This window comes from Xenopus tropicalis, chromosome 1 (assembly GCF_000004195.4).
Source record: "Xenopus tropicalis strain Nigerian chromosome 1, UCB_Xtro_10.0, whole genome shotgun sequence".
Taxonomy (NCBI): Eukaryota; Metazoa; Chordata; class Amphibia; order Anura; family Pipidae; genus Xenopus; species Xenopus tropicalis.
The window spans coordinates 42,612,012-42,637,136 of NC_030677.2; the positions used below are offsets into that span (position 1 = coordinate 42,612,012).

Genomic DNA, 25,125 nt, shown 5'->3' on the forward strand with positions numbered 1-25,125 from the left:
CTGGGGAAAAAGCAGGTTACCTAATGTAGACAGAGATTTTACTCCACTACAGATTTGTAGGGGATTTACAACAAATAAAATCTGGCATGAGTACTGAGCACCATTTAGTGCATCCAGTGATAATATAATGCTGATCCCTATCCAACACATTCTTTCCATGCTTTCTTCAGATTTTGTCCAATTATGGCTAAAAAAAACTAAAGAGAATTAAATATGATAACATATCCTTCACTTTACATTTCTGGCAGAGCAGCTACAGATTTGTGTGTGCATGTTTTCCAGCTATTTATTGTACAGTACTTTTTGGGAAAGTCTGCATCCCACGCATGTTTGTGCCTGTCTAATCTAATCTGGAAATGCCAGGCTCCACACAGAACTTTCACGTGATTCCACTGCCATTCCACCTAGTGCTTTATCTCATTAATTATACCTGAAGGTGTCACGTGGCCCAGTAGCATTTAATTCTTAAAATGCTTTTACATTAGCATTTCCAAAAACAACGAGTAGCAGTCTCTTCAATACCGTAAAAATAGAAATAGGGCAGTTTGCACTTTGTCTGATGACCCTCTGCACAGGCCAAAGGTGGTCGTTAGCCAATTAGAATTAGTCTTTTGAGTAATCATTATTAAAATGTAAGTTTGCAGTTGTTTGCAGTGTTAACTGACAAACTGTTTTGCAGAGCAATCACACCTAATGCAGTTGCCCCGGATAGTTAGGACTGTGCAAGATGCATAGTTTGGCTAAAAGTGCCAGACCCTGCACTCCGCATGCTGCCAGCTTAAAGCACACACGTGAGAGGCTAAGGTCACATGAGGCAGATTGTCAGACTGCGGTTAAGCACAGGATGACAATACACCCCTGCGCTTAAAAATACTTGTAGTTGTGCCTACATTGAATCTGCCTGGGTGCAGGCACACGCAGCCGATATCACACAGACCATCTTGTGTTTGTTGGTGGATATCAGCTGTGTTAGCGTCCACCCAGGCACATTCCTGCACCCAGATGGATTCAATGGTTCCAGGCGCAGGCACATCCAGATATATTTTTAAGCATATGGGCAGATTGTCAGCCTGTGCTTATCCACAGGCTGACAATCTGCTGCATGTGACCTTGCCCTAAGACACCGGGATGTTGCCTGATATGCCATTAGCCATAGAGTAGCCCTTTGTTGCAGTTAATGAGTAAGTCAGTGATCCCCAACCAGTGGCTTGTGAGCATCATATTGGATGTTGCTCCTGGTGGCCTCAAAGTAGGTGCTAATTTTTGAATTTCTGGTAAGGAGGCAAGTTTTGGTTGCATAAAAACCAAGTATAATGCTAAACAGAGCCTTCTGTAGGCCAGTCCACATAGGGGCTATTAAGTTGCCAAATATAACTCTCATTGGCACCTCCAGGAAGCTTTTTTCATGATTGTGTTGCTCCCAAACACTTTTTCCATTGAAATGTGGCTCATGGGTATAAAAGGTTGGGGATCCCTGGAGTAAGTGATGTACGGAGCTAGCTTTTTGCATGATTTATTGGCAAAATATCAGCACCCTCACAGCTGTTACGGAAAGGGAGGAAACCTATACAAGCCTAAACATGTACAGCAACTTAAACCATTCTCAAGTCAGTTTATAATTTGAGAACAATTCAGTTGTATGATTGATGGTATTATAAAGACATGTGATACAGGGCTAATTAGCAAATTTCATCAAATTACACAACAAAATACAGTCCATTGTACAACATTGTGTTGTTTTATTTGTTCTTTTCCAGTGCAATTATAGAATACAAAGTGACATTGTAATGGTTTGTGATTGGGTTTACTAAGATTGCAATGTTTTTAATAAAGAAATGTAGTTTTATCACCTATAAAGTGCAGCCAGACTCCAGTGATTTTTAAATGAGCACTAAGGGTCATACTTTTCTGCCCCTTAGTTCTTTAGCACTTGCATCCCGGGTCATAACAAACTACCCTTTATATGTTTCTTGACTCAGTTGTTGCTTTATCCTTAGAGGAGTAGGAGCTGCTGTTCTATTGTTCAAAGAGGATGCTTTAGTATGGTAGTTCCCACTCATTCTAAAAGGAGTGTTCTGTGCACCTAAAAAATAAAACCCTTATACAGATATACAAATATATGAAAACAAAATCAAACTTATAGGGGTTGTTTACCTTTATATTAACTTTTAGCATGATATAGAGAGTTATATTCTGAGACAATTTGCAATAGATCTTTATTTTTTATTATTTGTGGTTATTGAATTATTTAGATTTTTGTTCAGCAGGTCCAAGTTACCCTAGCAACAAAGTAGTGGTTTTAATAGGAGACTGGAATATAAGTAGGAGATGGATAGAAAAATAAGTAAAACAATAAAAATAAAATTGTAGTCTCACAGACTCCATTTGAATGAAAGAAAGAGCCAAGGCAAAAATTCAAAAACTATAAAAAAATATAAAATGAAATCAAATTAAAAAGTTGTTAAGAACTGATCATTCTATAACATACTAAAAGTTAATGGTACCCCTTTAAACATGGGTTCTTCCTTACTTTATGTTTAAACAGGTCCCACAATTTCCTGCAGGAGAGCTCACATTCACAGCCATCCAGAACAGAACAATCTAAACTACATTTGGCTCAAAACTAGCAGGTCTTATCTTCATGGTAACAGATTTAAGGGAATACCACCATCCATGCCATGTGTACCAGACAATGCCATCATCCGTTTTAGATGTGTAGGGTCCCTTGTAATACCAACCATTTAGGTTGGCAGCGTGGCACCTTAAAGAAAAGCAAATGATATATATCACTGTATGATACTGTCTAGTAATAACCTCGCTCAGCTGATCGGACTAGTCACTGTTAAGCAATAAATCAAGGTAATAAATAAAGGACATGTGTTTGCAAGAAATGATCTCCCAACCCTGTCCCATACACTCCAATATTTATATTTAGGGGTTCATTTACTAACCATCGATTTTTCATTTTAGATTTGATTCGTATTTTTTTCAAAAAAGTCACCGAGAAAAACTGCGGTGACTTTTCCTAGATTTACTCAATGGCAAAGATCGCTTTCCTTGAAGTTTATTTTTTGTCTCAGAACATTGCAGATTTTGCTGGGTTTTGTCCAAAATTCTGACTTTTTCTAATTGTTGCATCGACAATTTGATAAAATGGGGATTTTCACAGCGACAATTTGAAAATGTCACGTTTTTTATTACTTTTCTCGTGACTTTTTTTTATTAAATATTAGACATTCAGGAAAACGTTTAGTCAAATTTGAAGATAAAAAAAATTGAGAAATTATGGTGTTTTAGTAAAACTGCCTCTTAAAGGAGAACGATACCCCCGGGTGCTAAAAGCCCCCTTAACTATCATTGCCTTGACCCTATGCATTTACTATGCATTTTTAGCTAGGGGTTAGCAATAGGGATAGCATTTAAACTTAGGAACTATGAGATAAGGGAGAGGTGAAGGGGGGTCAAAGCAATGATACTTAAGTGGGCTTTTAGCGCCCGGGGGTATATTTCTCTTGTGAGAGGTTAAAAAAATCTAAAAAACTGCAGGCAAAGATGCAGTTGAAAGACAGACTTCAGGAAACTTGAGCAGATTTACCATATTACAGTAACCCATCACATTTCTTCCTGCAGTTGCCTAAACAGTGCCAATAACTGATTGGGTTACTCTCCAGCTGCACATGTTTCCAGTGTAAGTAGGTGAATGTTTTATATGGATGGGAATCCATATCTCCAGAGGAGCTTATGTTATGCCAATGAAAACAGACCTGCAATAGGGCAGTTATCTTTTCCCCCATATAAGTTATATTTACATTCTATTGTAAATACAGTAACATATTTTCCAATTAAATCCTTACTGTACAAGAAATGTAATATATTTATTCACCATACCTGTTAAACCACCAGCCTCCTTTGTCCTCCTCGGCACAGTTTCCCTCATAATTATCATTGTCTCTGTCTTGAGTACTGAACTTCATCCCACTGAGGTTTGCCCACCACGTGACTTCTGGGTTGAAACCTGCAGTAATGGAATCTCCAGCTGTACCGGTGTACTCTCCGCAGCTCATTTGATATGAGGTCTAAAATAATTAAAGCAAATATTAACAAGATTTGCACTACAGCATATGCATCTTAAAAATGAACCAAAATTTCACCCTAAATAACCTTCAATATGAGTTTTTTGAAGTCTCTAGGACAGCAAACATTAATTTACCCTACAATTCAGGGTAAGCAGCCTTTAGACTGGGCAACCCAGGCACTACTCAGACAGTACCCTTTATGCCATCAGTGTACAATTCTTGACACACCAGCTCTTAGGGTACTCACAATCATAATTATTCAATGGTTCCAAAATCTTTTTTTTGTAAGCAGTGGAAATAATGCATTTTATGGAAATAGTGTTATTTCTTTTCCAATAACTAGACGGCGTTGTTAGGTAGAGGATCCCTCTGAGGAGGTTCTAGAGCAGGTTCCTCTTGGTGGCACATGGAGGGAATGACAATATTCTAATGATAATAACCATGTAATGATTACTGTCAGAAAAGATATGCTGGAGACTGTGAATAAAGTTGTCCTTGTGTTCATCTGCAAAACTGTGTGCAACAAGTCTCTTCTGTATGTGACGGTGGTACGTGCTCTAAAGGGTTAATTTGGTCAGTTAAAGGTGTGGTTCACATTTAAGTTCATTTTTAGTATGTTATAGAATGGCCAATTTTAAGCAAATTTTTAATTGGTCTTCGTTATTTGTTTTTAATCTGTGCTTAATCTATTTGCCTTCACTGACCCTGGTAACCAAAAAACTATTTCAGTGAAGCTATAATTTTGTTGTTATTGTTATTTTTTATAACTTATAGCTTTTTGTATTCAGATCCTCTTCTATTTAAAAATGCAGTCCATCATTCTAACCACTCCCTGGTTAATAAGATCATTTGGACCCTAGCAACCAGATAGCTGCTACCTGAACTGGAGAGCTGTTGAACAAAAATTGAAATCATTAAAAAAACTACAAATAATAAAAAATAAAGATCAATTGCAAATTGTCTCAGAATATTACTCTCTACATCATACAAATTGTTAACTCAAAGGTGAACAACCCCTTTAATAATAAAGTCTTAAAATCCTTTTCCTGCATATTCTCTCTGATATCCACAGCTGATGTCTTAATTGTCTCAAGCCTTATACATTTATCTTTAACTTGCTTCCTCCTCTTCCATCCATCAGGGGTCATACTGGGAAATCTATTTCAGTTAATGAACAGGTGCTTCTGATGTATTATACTTTCAATGTATATCAGCAACAAAGAGAAAACCCTTTAGTAAGTTAAGTACATGGATGACCTTCATACTACTAAATCTGTAGGATTCAGCCCTGGCCAATATGCTTTCGTCAACAGACTTATCTATATACTATTTGGTTGAATATAATCCTAAATGAATGTAAAATCCTGTTCATGTGAGCCTCTTAACAGTATAAAAGTACTTATGTGCTTAAACACAAATTTTGGACACAAATCGTCATGTTAATGCAGCATGAATAAGGCATCCTCCTAAGTGACCCCTGAAAATAAGTGGGGCATTTTACTGCCAATAGATTCGCCACATTAGTGCAAGCTAGAATGCTATATTCATTCAGCAGAAAGTTTTGCCATACCTAAGTAAAGAGCTCCCTGATTGTTGAGCTGTTTGTTTAAAATAGCAGCTGCCATTTTAGCTTGGTCTCAGTAGCTTCTCTGCTGCAGATCTGGTTGCTGGTAGCTCAGATTAAACAGTTGGGAGGGGGGAGAAAATTCTTATGGGAGAGGGAGCAAATTCTTATGGGAGGGGGAGAGGGAGAGAGGAGCAAACTGAGCAGACTTGTACCCATGCCCTAAAGAGTTTTTCTGAGACCAGTAAGTCTAATGCAGAATATGTACATGTTTACACAAAAGAAGAAAATAAATCCTGTGTTTTTTTTGATAGAGGACTATATGAAAGTGCTTATGGCTGTATTTACATAGACCTTTCTGATAAAGCTTACTTGGTGTTTACCTTTCCTACTCCTTTAAGGCAGATGTGAGATTCCCTTGTGTCCTGAACTTTACAGCTTACTTGAAATTTACCCGTGTCTCAACTGGGACATACTTGAAAAACCTTTAAATTAGCATTTAAAGTGCACATTTTAATGTCCGTCTTTAGGCTTTGCATGTGTATTTGAAACTAAGCCTTATGGTGTTTGCTCACGTGGTAATTAATAAGGGATTTAAAAATGATTACCTCTTCATCACCAACACTAAAACTTTTGTACTGTGCAAACCGTCGTTGCCCTTCAAAATCCACAAGTTCAACTCTAAGGATATAATCTCCTAAAAGAAGAAAAGTAAGAGGTAGAGCTGAGGTAGCTGGGGGCTTATTTAGCTAGGAATTCAATACCCTTATACATTTGGATGGGAAAATACATTTTAACAAATTCCTCATGATTTCCTTGCTAACTCCACCCAGTATCACTTTCTCTTACCTCTTAAGTAAGTAAAAGTAAAAAATACAATTAGTATTTTAAGATCTTGTAGTACATATACAGAGGACCCCTGGCCCCTGACCACAGAAAGGGGATTTAACCTATAGTAAAAAAAAAAAAAAAACACTGGTCTATAGGCCCCAGGATAATATCTAATTTTGGCACTGGTATTATTTATACATTTATGTCTACGAGGATAAAACTTTATCTTCTAGGCAAATAGTTTGTACTACTGAAGTTATAAATACAATACAAATAACAAACAGTTTTAATGAGCTTAATTGGGGAACCTGTCCTCTCCCCCTTTTGGGGGTCACATGAAATCCTTTTGTACCTGAGCTACAGGATAGTATTGAACTTTTACATTGTGACTCCCTTTCTCAGCTGGGCCCTCAAAGAGGCGTTGAAGGAATGGTTTTGCAGTCTAAACCATAACACTTGTCTCATGAACAACACAAATGCTAAGGCGTCAGTGATTGTTAACCACAGATGTATCTTACTAAACAACAATAAAACAAACTGAAGTGCTGGCCATGAAAAATACGGCCAAATACTCCAATGGGTGCAAAAAAAGTTTGGCAGAATGGAAAAAGTCAGAATGGAAGCCCATTGACTTCAATGCATTTTTCAAATTCATGATGAGTGACAGATTCACTTATGACTAGGGGTTTTGCAAAATGTAAGCAGTTTACAGATGTTTGTGCACCATTACCCATAAGAGATTATGTTGAAATAGTCCCACCACTCATAAACAGTTCAGTGAAATGGATCTCTTTCAGTGGAAAACTCTCAGGGATGAAAGATAGCCATAGCCATAGTCCATTCCCAGCTTTGGTTCCTACACAAGGAGGGTGTTGCCTTGGGAATACTACCTTCAGAATACTTCTTGTGTTTATCTCACAACTCCTATAAGCGTCCTACAACAGAAGCTGCTATCCACTGCCTTTACTTTGTTCAAGGGGTACTTTCTCACTGACTTCACCAAGGCAGTTGGTCACCTTCAAAGCTTGGTACTGGAGCCTTATGCTCCAGGATACAGAGCACTTCCACCCCTGATATTAGGTGAAGGCCAAAGAGGAACAGCCATGGGCTCCCTCATCTTATATAAACTTGGAACAGCAGAGGCAAAAAGCTGCTACTGGTAACTTTTAGGGCAGAGAGTACAATAGCACTCTCTGCCTCTCTGCACTAGCTGCGAGCTCGCGGTATGGGAAGGCTCATCTCAGAGGGGAATCACCCCTGTGTGACACTACTCCTGGGCCAGTGGGAAATTCTCCCTCCCACAGGGTATAGGTTACAGGCTGGGGACTTCCTGATACTGAGATACTGAACATCCTGTTTAAATCTAGCAATAACAATACATGGACTTTCTGATTTATAGCCTAAATAAAATCTTTTGAATTCAGTGTACCTTGTAATGTCAGGTAATGCAGATTGTCATTCCCAAGCCAGTATTCCCCTTTTGCAGAAGTAAAATCACCAAATCCTTGCTTATATTCAGTCCAGTTCCTTAACGAGAAAATTCAATAAATAATTTAATTTCAAATATAGTACAGTTGTATTAGGATTTTTTTTTTCAAGTAATATTCTGAAAATTAAATGTCAGAAACCTGGACTTATGAGGATACCTTCCATTTTGATACCTGCAAAGAAGTGATTGTTATGATTGTAAGAAATCTACAGAGTAATTTCACATTCAAAGCACCCACTACACACTGCTCCTCTTCTAATACCTACATGACTGGCGAAATATATCAGATAATAGGGGGCTGATTTACTTACCCACGAACGGGTCGAATGGAGTCCGATTGCGTTTTTTTTTGTAATGATCGGTACTTTGCGATTTTTTCGTATGTTTTGCGATTTTTTCGGATTCTTTACGAATTTTTCGGATCCAATACGATTTTTGCGTAAAAACGCGAGTTTTCCTATCCATTACGAAAGTTGCGTAAAAAGTTGCGCATTTTTCGTATCGTTAAAACTTACACGAAAAATGCGCAACTTTTCGCGTAAGTTTTAACGCTACGCAAAATGCGCAACTTTTTACGCAACTTTCGTAATGGATACGAAAAACTCGCGTTTTTACGCAAAAATCGTATTGGATCCGAAAAATTCGTACAGAATCCGAAAAAATCGCAAAACATACGAAAAAGTCGCAAAATGTTCGTTTTCAAGTCGGAACTTTTCCAATTCGGGTCGGATTCGTGGGTTAGTAAATCAGCCCCTAGGGCTTATATACATGGTGCCAAAACCCAGAGGCACATTTCCATTCAGTAAAGGTTTTGTGTTTGTATGTGCTCCTCTATTAGTTGCATTTTGTGCTTATATACAGTGGCTTGCAAAAGTATTCGGCCCCCTTGAACTTTTCCACATTTTGTCACATTACAGCCACAAACATGAATCAATTTTATTGGAATTCCACGTGAAAGACCAATACAAAGTGGTGTACACGTGAGAAGTGGAACGAAAATCATACATGATTCCAAACATTTTTTACAAATAAATAACTGCAAAGTGGGGTGTGCGTAATTATTCAGCCCCCTTTGGTCTGAGTGCAGTCAGTTGCCCATAGACATTGCCTGATGAGTGCTAATGACTAAATAGAGTGCACCTGTGTGTAATCTAATGTCAGTACAAATACAGCTGCTCTGTGACGGCCTCAGAGGTTGTCTAAGAGAATATTGGGGGCAACAACACAATGAAGTCCAAAGAACACACCAGACAGGTCAGGGATAAAGTTATTGAGAAATTTAAAGCAGGCTTAGGCTACAAAAAGATTTCCAAAGCCTTGAACATCCCACGGAGCACTGTTCAAGCGATCATTCAGAAATGGAAGGAGTATGGCACAACTGTAAACCTACCAAGACAAGGCCGTCCACCTAAACTCACAGGCCAAACAAGGAGAGCGCTGATCAGAAATGCAGCCAAGAGGCCCATGGTGACTCTGGACGAGCTGCAGAGATCTACAGCTCAGGTGGGGGAATCTGTCCATAGGACAACTATTAGTCGTGCACTGCACAAAGTTGGCTTTATGGAAGAGTGGCAAGAAGAAAGCCATTGTTAACAGAAAACCATAAGAAGTCCCGTTTGCAGTTTGCCACAAGCCATGTGGGGGACACAGCAAACATGTGGAAGAAGGTGCTCTGGTCAGATGAGACCAAAATGGAACTTTTTGGCCAAAATGCAAAACGCTATGTGTGGCGGAAAACTAACACTGCACATCACTCTGAACACACCATCCCCACTGTCACATATGGGGGGGCAGCTTCATGCTCTGGGGGGGCTTCTCTTCAGCAGGGACAGGGAAGCTGGTCAGAGTTGATGGGAAGATGGATGGAGCCAAATACAGGGCAATCTTGGAAGAAAACCTCTTGGAGTCTGCAAAAGACTTGAGACTGGGGCGGAGGTTCACCTTCCAGCAGGACAACGACCCTAAACATAAAGCCAGGGCAACAATAGAATGGTTTAAACCAAAACATATCCATGTGTTAGAATGGCCCAGTCAAAGTCCAGATCTAAATCCAATGGAGAATCTGTGGCAAGATCTGAAAACTGCTGCTCACAAACGCTGTCCATCTAATCTGACTGAGCTGGAGCTGTTTTGCAAAGAAGAATGGGCAAGGATTTCAGTCTGTAGATGGGCAAAGCTGGTAGAGACATACTCTAAAAGACTGGCAGCTGTAATTGCAGCAAAAGGGGGTTCTACAAAGTATTGACTCAGGGGGCTGAATAATTACGCACACCCCACTTTGCAGTTATTTATTTGTAAAAAATGTTTGAAATCATGTATGATTTTCGTTCCACTTCTCACGTGTACACCACTTTGTATTGGTCTTTCACGTGGAATTCCAATAAAATTGATTCATGTTTGTGGCTGTAATGTGACAAAATGTGGAAAAGTTTTGCAAGCCACTGTACGTTGCAGAATAAGAAGCAAGGTGCAAAATGCAGATTTCTCTGGTGCAAAGGAGCCCCTGGTTTACTCCTATCCTGAACAGATGGCAATTGCTGGGTGCCCTTTGCATTTTATGCCTATAGGCATTATAATATATATTGGACAATAAGGTTAATTTTTAATTGTGTCTAATACTGCAAATGTAAACAAAAGCTAATATTTGATATTTGTTGACAGGGTTGGGATGAGCTGGCAGGACACCAGGGAAAAGCCTGATGGGCTCTGCTCTTCGTGAGCCCCGCCGACCCAGGCCCGATCTGAAGCATTGGCCCTCCTCCCCCAACCTCCCTCCCCTGATCGCGGCAATGCTGGTTGGCTCATAAATTGTTGTTACACTACTGCAAGTTTCAATCAATCAGTTATTATTATTTATTATTAACACAATGTTATTATTATTCATTTACAGTGCAGTGCAATTAAAGGGTGTTTTCATATACATTACATACAAAATTAAAGCTGATAACTGATACAAAAGGTAAAGAAAGCTCTGCTGTCTCAAAACAGTTCCTGAGATATATATATGTATACACACACACACACACACACACACAGATAGATATAAATATATATAAAAGAACTGTATTGACACCATTTATTTTCCCAAGGTCCTTTAGAGAGAATGCAATGATGCCCATCTGGGAATAAGCAGCAAGTGGAAGGTAAAAAAGATTTTGGGTAAATTCCACTCATACCTATTGAAGTTCTGGCTTCCATCAGAGCGCCTCTGAAAAACAGTCCAGCCTCCTCCCTCAGACATATCACAAAAAGCATAGAATGAATCTGTGCTCTGCAAAGGCTTTATCTTGTAGAATGCACTCTGCTTATGTCCATCATTATAGATCTCTGCACAATCTGCACCAAGACAAAACAATTTATTGCTAATTATGCAACTTCAATACTTCATATAAACCCAACTATTTCTGTTAGCTGTGTATCTATTAATGTTCTGTTGATATTTATACAGTTAACAGAGCATATATGTATTTACACAGAACTGCAGAAATATCAGTACAGGTATAGGATCTATTATCCCGGATAAGGGATCCTTCTGTAATTTGGCTGTCCATATCTTAAATTTGCTAAAAAATATTTAAACATAAAAACCCAGTAGCACTGTTTTGCCACCAAAATAGATTCACACAGATTAGTTGCCATCAAGTAAAAGTAGTGTTTATTATACAGAGAAAAATAATTTTCTGTAGAATCTGTGGGAGATGACCTTCTTGTGGTTTGGAGCTTCCTGAATAATATGTTCCCGGATAAAGGATCCAAAATCTTTACTATATACCAGTATGGGATCCATTATCCAGAAAACAGTTATCCTGAAAGCTTTTAATTATGAAAAGGCCATCTCCCACAGACTCCATTTTAATCAAATAATTAAAAATGTAAAAAATGATTTACTTTTTCTTTGTAGTAATAAAACAATTCCTTGTACTTGATCCCAACTGATTATTTTTTAGCAGACTTAAGGTACAGAGATACAAATTATGAAAAGACCACTTATTTGTAAAATCCTGGGTCCCGAGCATTCCCATACCACCCAAACCTGTAGTAGATATTATGCAGGCTTATGGGAAAATATTAAGGATTGGGGAAAATAACAATGGTGGATTAGTCGACATTTTGAAGAAATGAGTCAAGGAAGCAAATATAATATAAGATAAAACAATAATAATGGAGTATGCTACAATTTAAGAATTTATATGAGTCTGTAACCTGCGTAAACCCTTTTTTCTGCCAGATTAATAACTCTGTTTTCATCTCCTCGGTCCATTAACTGAAGTTCCTTTTCTTGGAGCAGATTCTGAATTTTTATTTGTTGCACTTTCACCTGATTCTCCAAAAGTCTCACTTGCGCCTGTAGCCGTAGCTGTTCTTGAAGGCAGCTCTCCAGCGCCTAGGAGACAGAGAATATGGAATGTTTCCGAAATATGGGTCATGTAAGAAAGCATTTTATTAACATTTACCTGAAATTTGAAGAGATGTATTCACATCATTTCGCAAAAATAACACAAAAACAGGGATTGGATCTTTCAAACCAATGGAGATATCTAACCAGGTCCAATCATGTAAAATCACTCTTTACACATCTTAATAAAAATTGAGGGATACTTTTCATAACTATTTATCTGAGTCAGCATATGGCTTATCACAGGCATTATGAGCATAAGCTCACAAACAGAGACATCATAGTTTATTCTCATATGTAAGAGTGGTAGAGCTGCCATATTGCTTGGTTCAGCTGCATTCTCCAGACAACAACAACAACCCCTATATGGGCACAGTTGTTTCTGAAGTCTAAGGAACATGCTTTTGCCAATACATTAAAGGGAATGTTCACCTTTAGCAAAGTCCTACCAGAGTTCTTCTAAAGAAGAACTTTACCCATTACAATCAGTTGACACATGCCTTCTTTATTAATTAAAATAAGTCGCTTACCCCAAGCAGATGCAACTGCTGTGAAGTATTTTGCAGCCACAACAAGCAAAGCCTACATATTTAACACTGTTTAAGAAAAAGATATATATGTAAAAATGAGGTAAATAACATTTTCTATGTAAGCTTTTTGGGCTGGCTTTGATTGAAAACAGAAAGAACAAGCTGTACTTGTAAAGTACATTCCTTTACCAAACTATATCATACCGGGAACTGGAAGATAAATACGAAGCAGCTGCACTCAAACTTGGCATCTAATTATTAAGAAGAAATGCTAACTTCATCACATCCAGTTCTGTTCTATCCAAGAGCAAATAGTAATACACTGTTTACGCATAACATTTAAGGTTGTTATGTGATTATTGTGATTCACTAGCTGAGCACAAAACTTCAAAAATGAGGAAACAATGCACCATTAATTCTAACTAGAAGGAAATCCAGTAATTGTTTGGACCATGCAGAGACAGCCATTGCTGCTTCCATCATAGGCTAATGGTTATAACTGGCAATAGAGACCTTCAGTGGGTGCATTGTCATCCAGTACAAGTGACTGACCCAGAGATACAGAGGTGCAGGCACATTCAGGCCTCGGTACTGGTTTTGTGAGATTGCAATAGTGTTCCACCTGCTAGTTTTCTTAGAAGGGATCTCAAGGATACAAATTATACAGTTTGTTTGGAAATGAATAAATAGTATTAAACAATTTGTCTGCGTGAAACCAAATGAAAAAAGTTTTTTGTAGTCTTAGTTCCATAATTTAATGAAAAAGTAAAGAGACATAACAATTTGGGGCTGATTTACTAATCCACGAATCCGAACCCCGAATGGGAAAAAATCGTATTGGAAACAAACATTTTGCGACTTTTTTTGTAATTTTTTCGTCACCGTTGTGACTTTTTCGTAGCCATTATGACTTTCGTGCATTGTCGCGACTTTTGCATAGCCATTATGACTTTCGAGAATTGTCGCGACTTTTGCATAGCCATTACGACTTTCGCCAATTGTCGCGACTTTTTCGTATTGAGCGCTCGAAAAATCTGCGCGAATTCGCGAAAAAGTCGCAAAATACCGATCATTATGAAAAAAATGCATTTGAACGCTTTTCGGGTGTTCGTGGATTAGTAAATGTGCCCCTTTATGTAGAGACTTAAGTATGCCCCATTTAATTTATAAACATAGCAGATGGTGTTTTCCCCTTCATAGTATTCACCATTAAACCAATACAACTTTATACTCCATTAAATTTACAGGAAAATTAGACAACAGAGAAAAACTTGGGAGTAAAAAGCAACTTTTATAAGAACATTATCCTGGAGTCTTTGCAGATTTATACACTGTAAACTGACTGCCCATTTTATTTTAATTTCTGCCTTCCTCCAATCAGGTGGGACTTGTGTGTGGGGCAGATATACGGGTATTGGATGCATTATCTCAGAATGTTCCGAATTATGGATAGACCATCTCCCATAGACTCCATTATAAGCAAATAATTCAAAATTTTCAAATTGATTTCCTTTTTCTCTGCAATAATACATCAGAAGCTTGTACTTGATCCAAGTTAAGATATTATTAATCCTTATTTTAGTCAAAACAATCCTATTTGATTTAATTTATGTTTAAATGATTTTTTAGACTTAAAGGAGAAGGAAAGGTAAAAACTAAGTAAGCTTTATCAAAAAGGTCTATGTAAATACAACCATAAGCACTCACAGAAACACTGTCAAAAGAAACACTGGATTTCTTGTCTCATTTTTTGTAAAAAAAAACTCACAAACTACTTAAAATGGCAGCTGCAATCTTAAACAAACAGAGGTAGCTTCTAGGGCTCTTTACTCAGGTATGGTAAAGCTTTCTGCAGAATAGAAATAATGTTCTAGGTGGCTCTAATGTGGTGACTCTATTGGCAGTAAAATGCTAAAATGACTTTCCTTCTCCTTTAAGGTATGGAGATCGAAATTACAGAAAGACCCCTTATCCGGAAAACCCCAGGTCCTGAGCATTCTTGATGACATGTCCCAAACCTGTATTATCAATGTTCTTTGTGAACTGCTGCACTGAAGGCAAATATATCCTATATATAATTAGGGTTTAAATTCACTTTCACAAGAAGTTTTGCAAATGAGAATCGGTGCACATCAGTGTGGTAGGTATGGTGAAAGTGGAGGTTATTGGGGTTTAAGTGCTGTGTTCAATGGTGCCCTTTATGACAATTTTATAAAGAGGTCCATAGGCCTCTAAATAAGTGGCACTTCTGCCTTGCAGCGCATGGGTCCTGACTTCCATAGTTGTTAACTTACCAAGCTAGGTGAACCAAAGAGAGCCATAATGACAGCCATATACGGTAAAAAGCATGAATGTTTCATCTTGAGGAATCTGGAAATATAAAGTAACATGATAAATAGTACTGATACAAAAATGAATCAGAAGGAAATAAAGGATATCTGCAAAGTTAAATTATCATTTAAGCCATGTGGCAAATTTTAGGGTGAAGACACACAGAGCTACTGGTAGCAGCTACTTGTTGTGGCTACTAAAATAGACAATGCTGATCATTTACTGATAATTGTCTCTACATGTTTTAGCAGAGGCAGTTCTCTGTATTGTCTATACCTGGGGATTTTCTGGCGTTTAGTAGCCATGACAAGTAGCTGCTACTAAGTAGCTCTGTGTGTCTTCAACCTTGTTGTAATCTGAGTAGGAAAGGCCAAATAGAGAGACCCACCAGGCCAAATCACAATTGCACACAATAACTGAAACAAACAAAGGCATGCACTAAAAGACTTGGGGAGGCATAATTATCAAAATTTAAAATTTTTCATTTTCAAGGTTAAAAAAAAAAAATCTAAAATGTCTGCTTATAACATTCCAGGTACACTAGGCCCTATGTACCCTAGTCTCTATTCTTCTGGGTCCCTAACTGGAAGAGTACCATTGGGAATATGGTCCCACTTGCCCTCCTCCTTGGAGCCTCAGCTGCTCATCTCTCTACCCTGTCACTAACTCTTCCCAACTGCAGTGAGCCTCAACAAATCTCACCTATCACTATCCCACCTAATCTATCCTGCCAGTTACCCTACTGATTTGGCCTACCTCAGGCTCCCTGGTATCATGCACTATCCCCTATTGGCCAAGGAGGGGGTGGCTCACTGTACCTACTCTTATATAGCTTTTCTTGAGGATTTCTCTTCCCAACACTGACACCTGGTAGCTGAACCGGAAACTATAATGATTACAATAAAGACATTTTCCCAGTCCTTACATTCTAGAGTTAGTAGCTAGAAGAATCATTAAGCTAGTATTCTTTACTAAATGACTGCACTCCTATTGACATTTTATTATTTATTCCTTGAAGGGGTGGTCCACCTTTAAGTTAACTTTTAGTATGTTATAGAATTGGCAATTCTAAGCAACTTTTCAATTGGTCTTCATTACTTTTTTTAGTTAATTTTGTTATTTATTTGCTCAGTGATCCCCAACCAGGGGTTCATGACCAAAATGTTACTCACCACTCTCTTTGATGTTGCTCCCAGTGGCCTCAAAGTAGAGTTTGGCTTACAAGTAAAAAAGGTTGGGGATCCCTGTTTTAACTCCTTGCAGCTTTCAAATGGGGGTAACAAGAAAAAATGTATACATCTCTGCACAGACTCACCCCTTCTTATATGCTCTCACAATATCCAGGAAACAGGTTAGAGATGGGTGCTGCCCATATTCATGCAGTGCTCCACTGCCATAACATCATGGGAAAAAGGTTGCACTCCTTTCTCTAAAAAAATTATACTTTATTCCATTAAATTTAACAACATAGATAGCTGCTGGGAAGCAAACAGTCTGAAGAGTTTCGGGAAGAACCCTTAATCATAGGCTCTATTATGACATAGTTACATAGTTACATAGGGTTGAAAAAAGACCAGAGTCCATCAAGTTCAACCCATCCAAGTAAACCCAGCGCCCACAAACCCACACCTACCAATCTATACACTCACATACATAAACTATACATACAACCACTAATACTAACTGTAGATATTAGTAACACAATAGCCTTGGATATTCTGATTGATCAAGAACTCATCCAGGCCCCTCTTAAAGGCATTAACAGAATCTGCCATTACCACATCTCTAGGAAGGGCATTCCATAACCTCACTGCCCTCACCGTGAAAAACCACCTACGCTGTTTCAAATGGAAGCTCCGTTCCTCTAATCTAAAGGGGTGACCTCTGGTGCATTGATTGTTTTTATAGGAAAAAAGAACACCCCCCATCTGCCTATAATCCCCTCTAATGTACTTGTACAGAGTAATCATGTCCCTTCGCAAGCGCCTATTTCCAGAGAAAACAACCCCAACCTCGACAGTCTAACCTCATAGTTTAAATCTTCCATCCCCTTTACCAGTTTAGTTGCACGTCTTTGCACTCTCTCCAGCTCATTAATATCCTTCTTAAGGACTGGAGCCCAAAACTGCACTGCATACTCAAGGTGAGGCCTTACCAGGGACCTATAAAGGGGCAAAATTATGTTCTCATCCCTTGAGTCAATGCCCTTTTTTATACAAGACAGCACTTTATTTGCTTTAGTAGCCACAGAATGACACTGCCTGGAATTAGACAACTTGTTATCTACAAAAACCCCTAGATCCTTCTCCATTAAGGAAACCCCCAACACACTACCATTCAGTAGATAGTTCGCGTTTATATTATTTCTACCAGTGCATAACTTTGCACTTATCAACATTGAACCTCATTTTCCAGTTTGCTTCAGGCTGTCTGCTTCCCAGCAGCTATCTATGTTTTTATATTTAATCGAATAAAGTATAATTTTTTTAGAGAAAGGAGTGTGACCTTTTCCCCATGGTTTCAAATGGGAGTCGCTGACCCCAGCACCCAGAAAACTATTGTTGTGTGAGGCTACAGTTTTATTGTTATTGTTACTTTTCTTAACTTATTTTTGTATTCAGGTCCTCTCCTATTCATATACCAGTCTCTCATTTAAACCACTCCCTGGTTGCTAAGGAAGGTAATTTGGACCCTAGCAACCAGATAGCTCCTCAGAATATTAAGCTCTACATCAGTGCTGTCCAACTTCTGTTGTACCGAGGGCCGGAATTTTTCCGACGTACGTGGTGGAGGGCCGATAATGGAAGCCAGTTTTGACCACTCCCCTTTTTGAAACCGCACCCACTTGAAACCACACCCATGTTATCACATGACCATACCCATATTAATGGTTGTAGTACAGCAAAAACCTGCCATACTCTGCCTGCCCTACCCTGCCTGTGTGTGCCATACTCTGCCTGCCCTACCCTGCCTGTGTGTGCCATACTCTGCCTGCCCTACCCTGCCTGTATGTGCCATACTCTGCCTTCCCTACCCTGCCTGTGTGTGCCATACTTTCACTGTGTGTGCCATTCTTGGCTGGTTTGTGCCCTACCCTGCCTGTGTGTGCCATACTCTGCGTGCCATACTCTGCCTGCCCTACCCTGCCTGTGCCATACTTTCACTGGTGTGTGCCATACTCTCTGCCTGTGTGTGCCATACTCTCTGCCTGTGTGTGCCATACTCACTGCCTGTGTGTGCCATACTCTCTGCCTGTGTGTGCCATACTCTCTGCCTGTGTGTGCCATACTCTCTGCCTGTGTGTGCCATACTCTCTGCCTGTGTGTGCCATACTCTCTGCCTGTGTGTCCCATACTCTCTGCCTGTGTGTGCCATACTCTCTGCCTGTGTGTGCCATACACTCTGCCTGTGTGTGCCATACATTCTGCCTGTGTGTGCCATACACTCTGCCTGTGTGTGCCATACTCTGCCTGTGTGTGCCATACTCTGCCTGTGTGTGCCATACTCTGCCTGCCCTACCCTGCCTGTGTGTGCCATACTCTGCCTTCCCTACCCTGCCTGTGTGTGCCATACTCTGCTTGCCCTATGATGCCTGTGTGTATGGCACACACAGGCAGCCTACAGTGACACAATGCTGGCACTGCTCCTACAGTCTGCACAATAACTATATATTAAAAAAACTTTTTAATTGAAGTACCACCTCAGTATATGTTCTTTTTGTAGTGTGCAGGGATTATTTGTGGGTTTCTACTGCTCCTGAGGTGTGAACAGGGGAACAATGGAGGTGATTACAGCCTGAGCCTGAGGTGTGAACACTGCAGGGGGTGAACAATGCAGAGATTAAAAGGTGTGAACAACACAGGGGATTACATATTTAAACAATACAGGGGGATTACAGCCTGAATCTGAGGTGAGAACCATGCAGGGGGGCAGTTAATCACAGTACTGATACCACTTAGAGCTTACACAAGAGTAAGCCATCAAAGCAGCCAGACAGGTGGGGGGCCACACAGAGGGGGGTCGCGGGCCGCATGCGGCCCGCGGGCCGCCAGTTGGACAGCACTGCTCTACATCATACAAAAAGTTAACTCAAAGGTGAACAACCCCTTTAAAGAGGAACTATTACGAAAATTAAGATTTAATGTTTTATCATACTGAAATTATGTTTGGGCCTGATCAATTTGAGTCAGCTCTAATACATCTGCTGGAAAAAAGAGTCCCTATGAAGAGATATATGAGACCTAACTGTCAATCATAATCTGAATCAGACGCCTGCATGAAAAGTAGTAACTTGGTGATTTCAGAAACGGCAACAATGTCTATATTTAGAAAGTTTTTTATTTCACTATGATGATCAATCAATGATAAATTGATTTCTTGATAGTTTTCTTTTAATATAAAGTTGGGTAGCTAGTTGGGTATTTTTATTCTGAGCCCTTCTAAGCAGCAGGGCACATGAAAAGTAGAAGCACTTCTTGGTATTGTGTAGCAGGTTTCCATCTCTCTTCCTACAATAACAGGGGAAGATTGCCTGACAACCTGCAGCTAAATGCCACCCTAGTGTAATTCTAGTAATAGGTAACAACATGCCAAACTGCAGCTACCCTATTGCTGACAGTTTATAGCTCGGCAGTACAATGAGTACATGATATTGGTTGCTCCGCTGCTGGTCTAAAACCACTATAAACAATGTAAAACACTTCTGGCACTTGTTTATGACAGCTGGAATTAATAACAAGTGAAAATTCACTCTGTAGGCTAACATTTTTCTTTTGGTTTCACAATGGATATTACTTTTTTATTTACAAACATTACTCTTAGGGGCACATTTACTAATCCACGAACGTCCGAAAAGCGTCCGAATGCGTTTTTTCGTAATGATCGGTATTTTGTGATTTTTTCGTAAATTGTCGCGACTTTTTCCATAGCCGTTACGACTTTTTCGTAAATTGTCGCGACTTTTTTGTAGCATTACGACTTGCGCAAATTGTCGCAACTTTTTCTTAGCCATTGCGCCGAGTACAAAAGTTTCGGATTCAATCAAGCTTCAGTATCGTGACTTTCCTTGGGCCAGATTGGAGCTGCAGAGTGCCATTGAGTCCTATGGGAGGCTTCCAAAATCATGCAAAGTCTGAAAGGTTTGCCCGCCGTTTCCGAGCGATCAATACGAAAAAGTCGCGACAATATACGAGCAAATCGTAACGGCTACGAAAAAGTCGCAAAATGTTCGTTTCCAATCCGAATTTTTCCCATTCGGATTCGGATTCGTGGATTAGTAAATGTGCCCCTTAGGTTTATTTATGTTTTTTAGGTATTTGCACACAGATTTAACAACCCCCAGTCTGATTATGATATGACCTATGGCTACTGTAACCTATCCGTGTTGTAAGGTGATAGATATTTTACTTGATATGTTGTCCTTGTGGTGCCTACAATTTCTTACAATGAGAAATGATCCCAGAAAATGAAATGCAATTGCTGTTAATGCAGTGGCATAATTTGATTGTCTCTAAAAAAGAGAGGCGGAGGGATAACACCCTATGGCACTCAAAATGAAATGGAAAAAAAATAACAATGAAAAAAGTGATTAGCTGCATGGGGTGCAGACTAACTAAAATTGAGTATTTACTGACACAACCATGGCAAAATATGCATCTGGTTGGTATCTTAATTTTACTTATAATAACATTCACAGAGGACAATCTGCCATTTTTGGGAAAACGAGGACAACCTTTTGGTGTAAAATCCGAGAAAACATGATGTAAAATCAGGGAAAAGTACCCAACAAAATACATTTTTCTGTAGTTGCTTTTCACATAATGGCAGTTCTAATTAAATTGCTATTACTATAACCAATAAACATGCCAGGAATCACAAAATGAAGCATCCTGCATATTTGCAATATGTAGAAGACAGTTTCCATTGTGTTTACATTAGTTACATAAATAAAGCACAACATGCTACATACAGAGAAGTACAAGCATATTATCTAATGCAAATAAGCAAACAATGGATCAGCATTAGCAAGTCCCAACATGCAGTCTTCATCTAAGCCTTTTATAATTGTATCAGTGCATCACTGAGAAAATAAGGCACATTTTTTAAGCATGTACTTAACACAACAGAAATAAAAGGTAATTAGCCTTACCCTTCGGCCAGAACGTTCTGCTGCTTATTTGTTAATAATATGTGGTGCCTTTCCCAGAATGATGCAGTCTTGTGGGCAGTCTTGTAACTTGAATCGAATGTGAGTCACAGGTCAGGTATGTTCTGGATTATATAAATTCACAGAGAAAAACTCAGAACATGATTAGAGCAAATGTTAAGAAACTGGGAAAAGTTTCCTCAGTGGAATGTGAATGCAAATCTACATCAGTTCCTCAGCTGTTGGTTGCTATCCCCTAGACTTTGTCTATAATAATAACAACAAATCATGATTATATGTTTGAATTACTGTATTTTCTTTGCAGCTGTTCACACTAGAGATAATGTACACATCCAGTGGCTCACCAGCACTATTTAATGTAAATACCAACCTACTACTTGCCACATCTACTCATTGATGAAAATAACTTTCCAGCGCTCCTCCTTTCTTTTATTCCTCTTCCTTTTTTAATTTTACCTAATCTATTTTTTATTTAGTGTTTAGAGCAAGGGCACACATTGACAGGCCCAGCGTCGGCCTGTATGGAGCTACATGAAGCAGATATATGTGCAAAAACTTTTGTGCCGGTATGTACTCTGTGTGCATGCCAGGCCTGTCAATGGAGGTTCGGAGGTGTGTTCCTAAGGGCAGATCTGCTTTGCTTTAAGTCTATACAAAAAATTCCTGCAGAGGAAAACAGTAAATCCACTTTGGGGCAGATTTACTAAAACTCTCATTTTTCTTATTTTGTTTCATTTTAAAAATTTGAATAAACTAATGTCCACGAATGTCCAACATTTATGAAAAAGTCTGAACTGAAAAAGCATGTGAGGCAAAAAGTCGCAATAATTTCAAAACCAAATACCTCTAAAGTTTTGAAGCAATCAAAGACCAGGGAAGGAAAGGGACATCTGCCATTGATTCTATGTACATTATCTCAACAAGTTTTAGATAGCAAACTGTCGGAACTGTTGCAGTATTGTCGCATAGTAAATCTCAAAAAAGTTGTGACTTTTTTTTTTGGTGACTTTTAGGACTAAAGAATCCGAATATGAAAAAAAAATTTGACTGTTATTAAATGGCCCCCTTAGTGTGCCCTTGCCCTAAAACTCAATAAAAATGATTCTTTAAAAAAAAATCATACAGCCCTCCAAATTCCAAACTGTGTACTAATAGATTTCTGCTCCCAGTTTTGCCTCCCCTGACATGCACTGTTGGTGCAGAAGGGAGTAAGTACTGTTACGATAGGCTATATGAATAATGTATAACGCTTATGAAAGTGTACTGTGCATATAAATTCAATGCTGCACTTCTGCCAAGTATTTTAATTTCCTGTTAAAACCACTGTTTTTTCTGTTTATCATAACATACTTGGAACATGGGTGTAGTTCTGCTCCTAAATGTACTAGTAATTTTAGAAATGCAGATATTTACTAGGGTGAGGAGTTTTCTTACTTTTGTAATTATTTCCTGCGCTTCCATCAGTTTTCCCTTTTTTTCTGTGCATTTAATTATTTCTTCTGATTAGTACTAGACACTTACAGGGTCATTTGCACAGGCCTGGATTTGTGGGAAGGCCACAAAGGCTAGGGCCTAGGGTGCCATGCAGCCCAGCCCCATCTGTAATTTTTTGTTCCTACAGACACTCAGAGCATTGGAGACTGGATACGTCTGAGATTTTGATAGTTATTTAAATTTTTCATGCCCAGTCCTAAGTGCTGAGTGTGTCTGTAGGAACTAGTGAAGCAGCTGTACACATGGAAAAGGGAACCAGAACTAGCACGTGTGTATGCTCATAGAAGCAGTAGGCCACATAGGGGAGTTCTATTTTAGTTGGTGAGGGGCACATGTTGACATGCACATAGATAAAGGACAAGATTAACTGCACCTCTTGACACTGCAAGAAAAAGCCTGCAGCTTACATGGTGGCTCAAGTGCTTCTTAAGTGAGGACTAAAGTGCACGCACTTGTACCCTTTAACTTTCTATTACTTGCGTTGAGTAAACAAACCCTTCAGATTGTGAACTCTACAGGGTATGGATTTCCTTATAACTGTATCTGCTGCCATGTGACACATAGGACAGAAAGTTACAATTTGTAGTATTTTCAACAAATTTCCCCACAACACCTATTCACTAAAAGCAAAGTAGGCCGATTTTTTACAAATTACCTTTGCCTTAATTTGTCATCATATTACACAGCACAAAAGAAATTTAAAATGTACCTTTTCTTGTTTTCTTTGCCATATAAAAAAAATAGTTAATAATATTCCAGAATTAGAGACAAACTGGTGTTTGAATAACAGGCAATGCTATTTTAGACATGACTTTACTTATATTTAGTGACATCTAGTGGTTCCATAAACAATTTTCATTGCAACAAAACATTGCTTTCAGGCTACAGTATGCCTATTTTATCTTTCCAGCATTTTACAACATTTTTTATGGTCCCATCAATATAATTTATATATTTTACACCATTTTTTTTCTGGTCCCCTGAAAAACCTAAATGAAGGCTCTGCTGCAGGGATCCCCAACCTTTTTTACTTGTAAACTGCATTTAGATGTGGTGAGCAACACAAGCAATAAAAAAAAGTTCTTTGGAAATGCCAAATTCTTATTGGCCCACAAGGATACCAGGAAAACTCCAGGTGGGCTCAGGTGTCAGGGGGCCCTCCTGCTCCTAACCATTTGGCCTAATTCATGGTCATTATTTATTTCTGAATGGGAAGAAAGAGGAGAAATAGATGGAGGAATAGATGCTTGCATGTAAATAAAAGAGACTAGGAGAATAAAGAGGCTGGGTGAGGAAACAAGGAAAAATAGTTTGGAGAGGGGGCCTATGGTCTAAGGTTTTCTTGTGGGCCTCTGGGGTCCCAGTCCGACACTGTTTTTGGTTGTCTCATGTGGACTGCTGGCCTACAAGAGGCTCTGATTGGAGTAAAACTGTGTCTCTTTGCTTCAGTCAGTAATTTAAAAATAAGCATCTGCTTTGAGGCCACTGGGAGCAACATCAAAGACTTGCCTTGAAAACTTGAAGAAAATTTACAATATGCAAGCTTTAAGACTCAATGAGCCCTCAGTGAGGGCTTGGCGACACAGTAAGTACTCACATCTGATGAGTGAGAAGTTGGGTTGTGCATGAATAATTTTGGTTTCAAAATTTTTTAAAATGATGTCTAACTACAATAAATATACTTTCCCCAGTCATCCTCTCAGCACTACAAATAATTGTATTTTAGTTCTCCTTTAAACAATCACAAAAAAATTCACGAAACAGCAAGAATTTGTGAAATGCATTAAAGTCAATAGGTGTATTTTTTGCAGCCACTGATGTCGGGCACTTTTTCATGGCGAAACTTGTGAAAAAATTTCACTCATCACTAGATGCAATCCATTTATACTAAAAGAACAGTAAATTTCCTGACAGCTTGGCAAATCACTGGTAAATTAACTGATGCACCATGATTGCAACTCCAGACAATGTTCCACACTTTTTCTCCAGATACTCTTGTATGCACAGCCAGACAGTTTTAAAGGTCTCACTGCAATGTCTTGTTTCCATCGTAGATGAGTTATTTTCTATTCTACATGTTTTGCTTCCAGATAATAAAAAGATGATGATGTTTACAAAAAGAGATCAGTGAGCTCTCTGGGAGTGCATAGAAGTGCCCGAGAGCCTCCAGTTGGACAGTCCTGCTCCAGTCCATGGTCAGGTCAGCCACTGGCATGAAAATTGGGGCGAAATACTAGAGGTTACATAT

The 25,125-nt window shown here is 38.9% G+C and overlaps 1 protein-coding gene across 1 annotated transcript; it reads right to left on the bottom strand.

Annotated features, from left to right (window-relative positions):
- Window positions 1-1,715: 1,715 nt before the first annotated feature.
- Window positions 1,716-21,469, bottom strand: fgl1 (fibrinogen like 1). The gene is made up of 8 exons (XM_002940450.5): window positions 21,366-21,469; window positions 15,181-15,256; window positions 12,164-12,344; window positions 11,137-11,296; window positions 7,901-7,998; window positions 6,249-6,337; window positions 3,889-4,076; window positions 1,716-2,761 (listed from the first exon to the last, which is right to left on the bottom strand). The coding sequence occupies exons 2-8, from the start codon at window positions 15,244-15,246 to the stop codon at window positions 2,602-2,604; spliced, it is 942 nt and encodes a 313-aa protein (XP_002940496.2). The 5' UTR covers window positions 15,247-15,256; window positions 21,366-21,469; the 3' UTR covers window positions 1,716-2,601.
- Window positions 21,470-25,125: the final 3,656 nt, after the last annotated feature.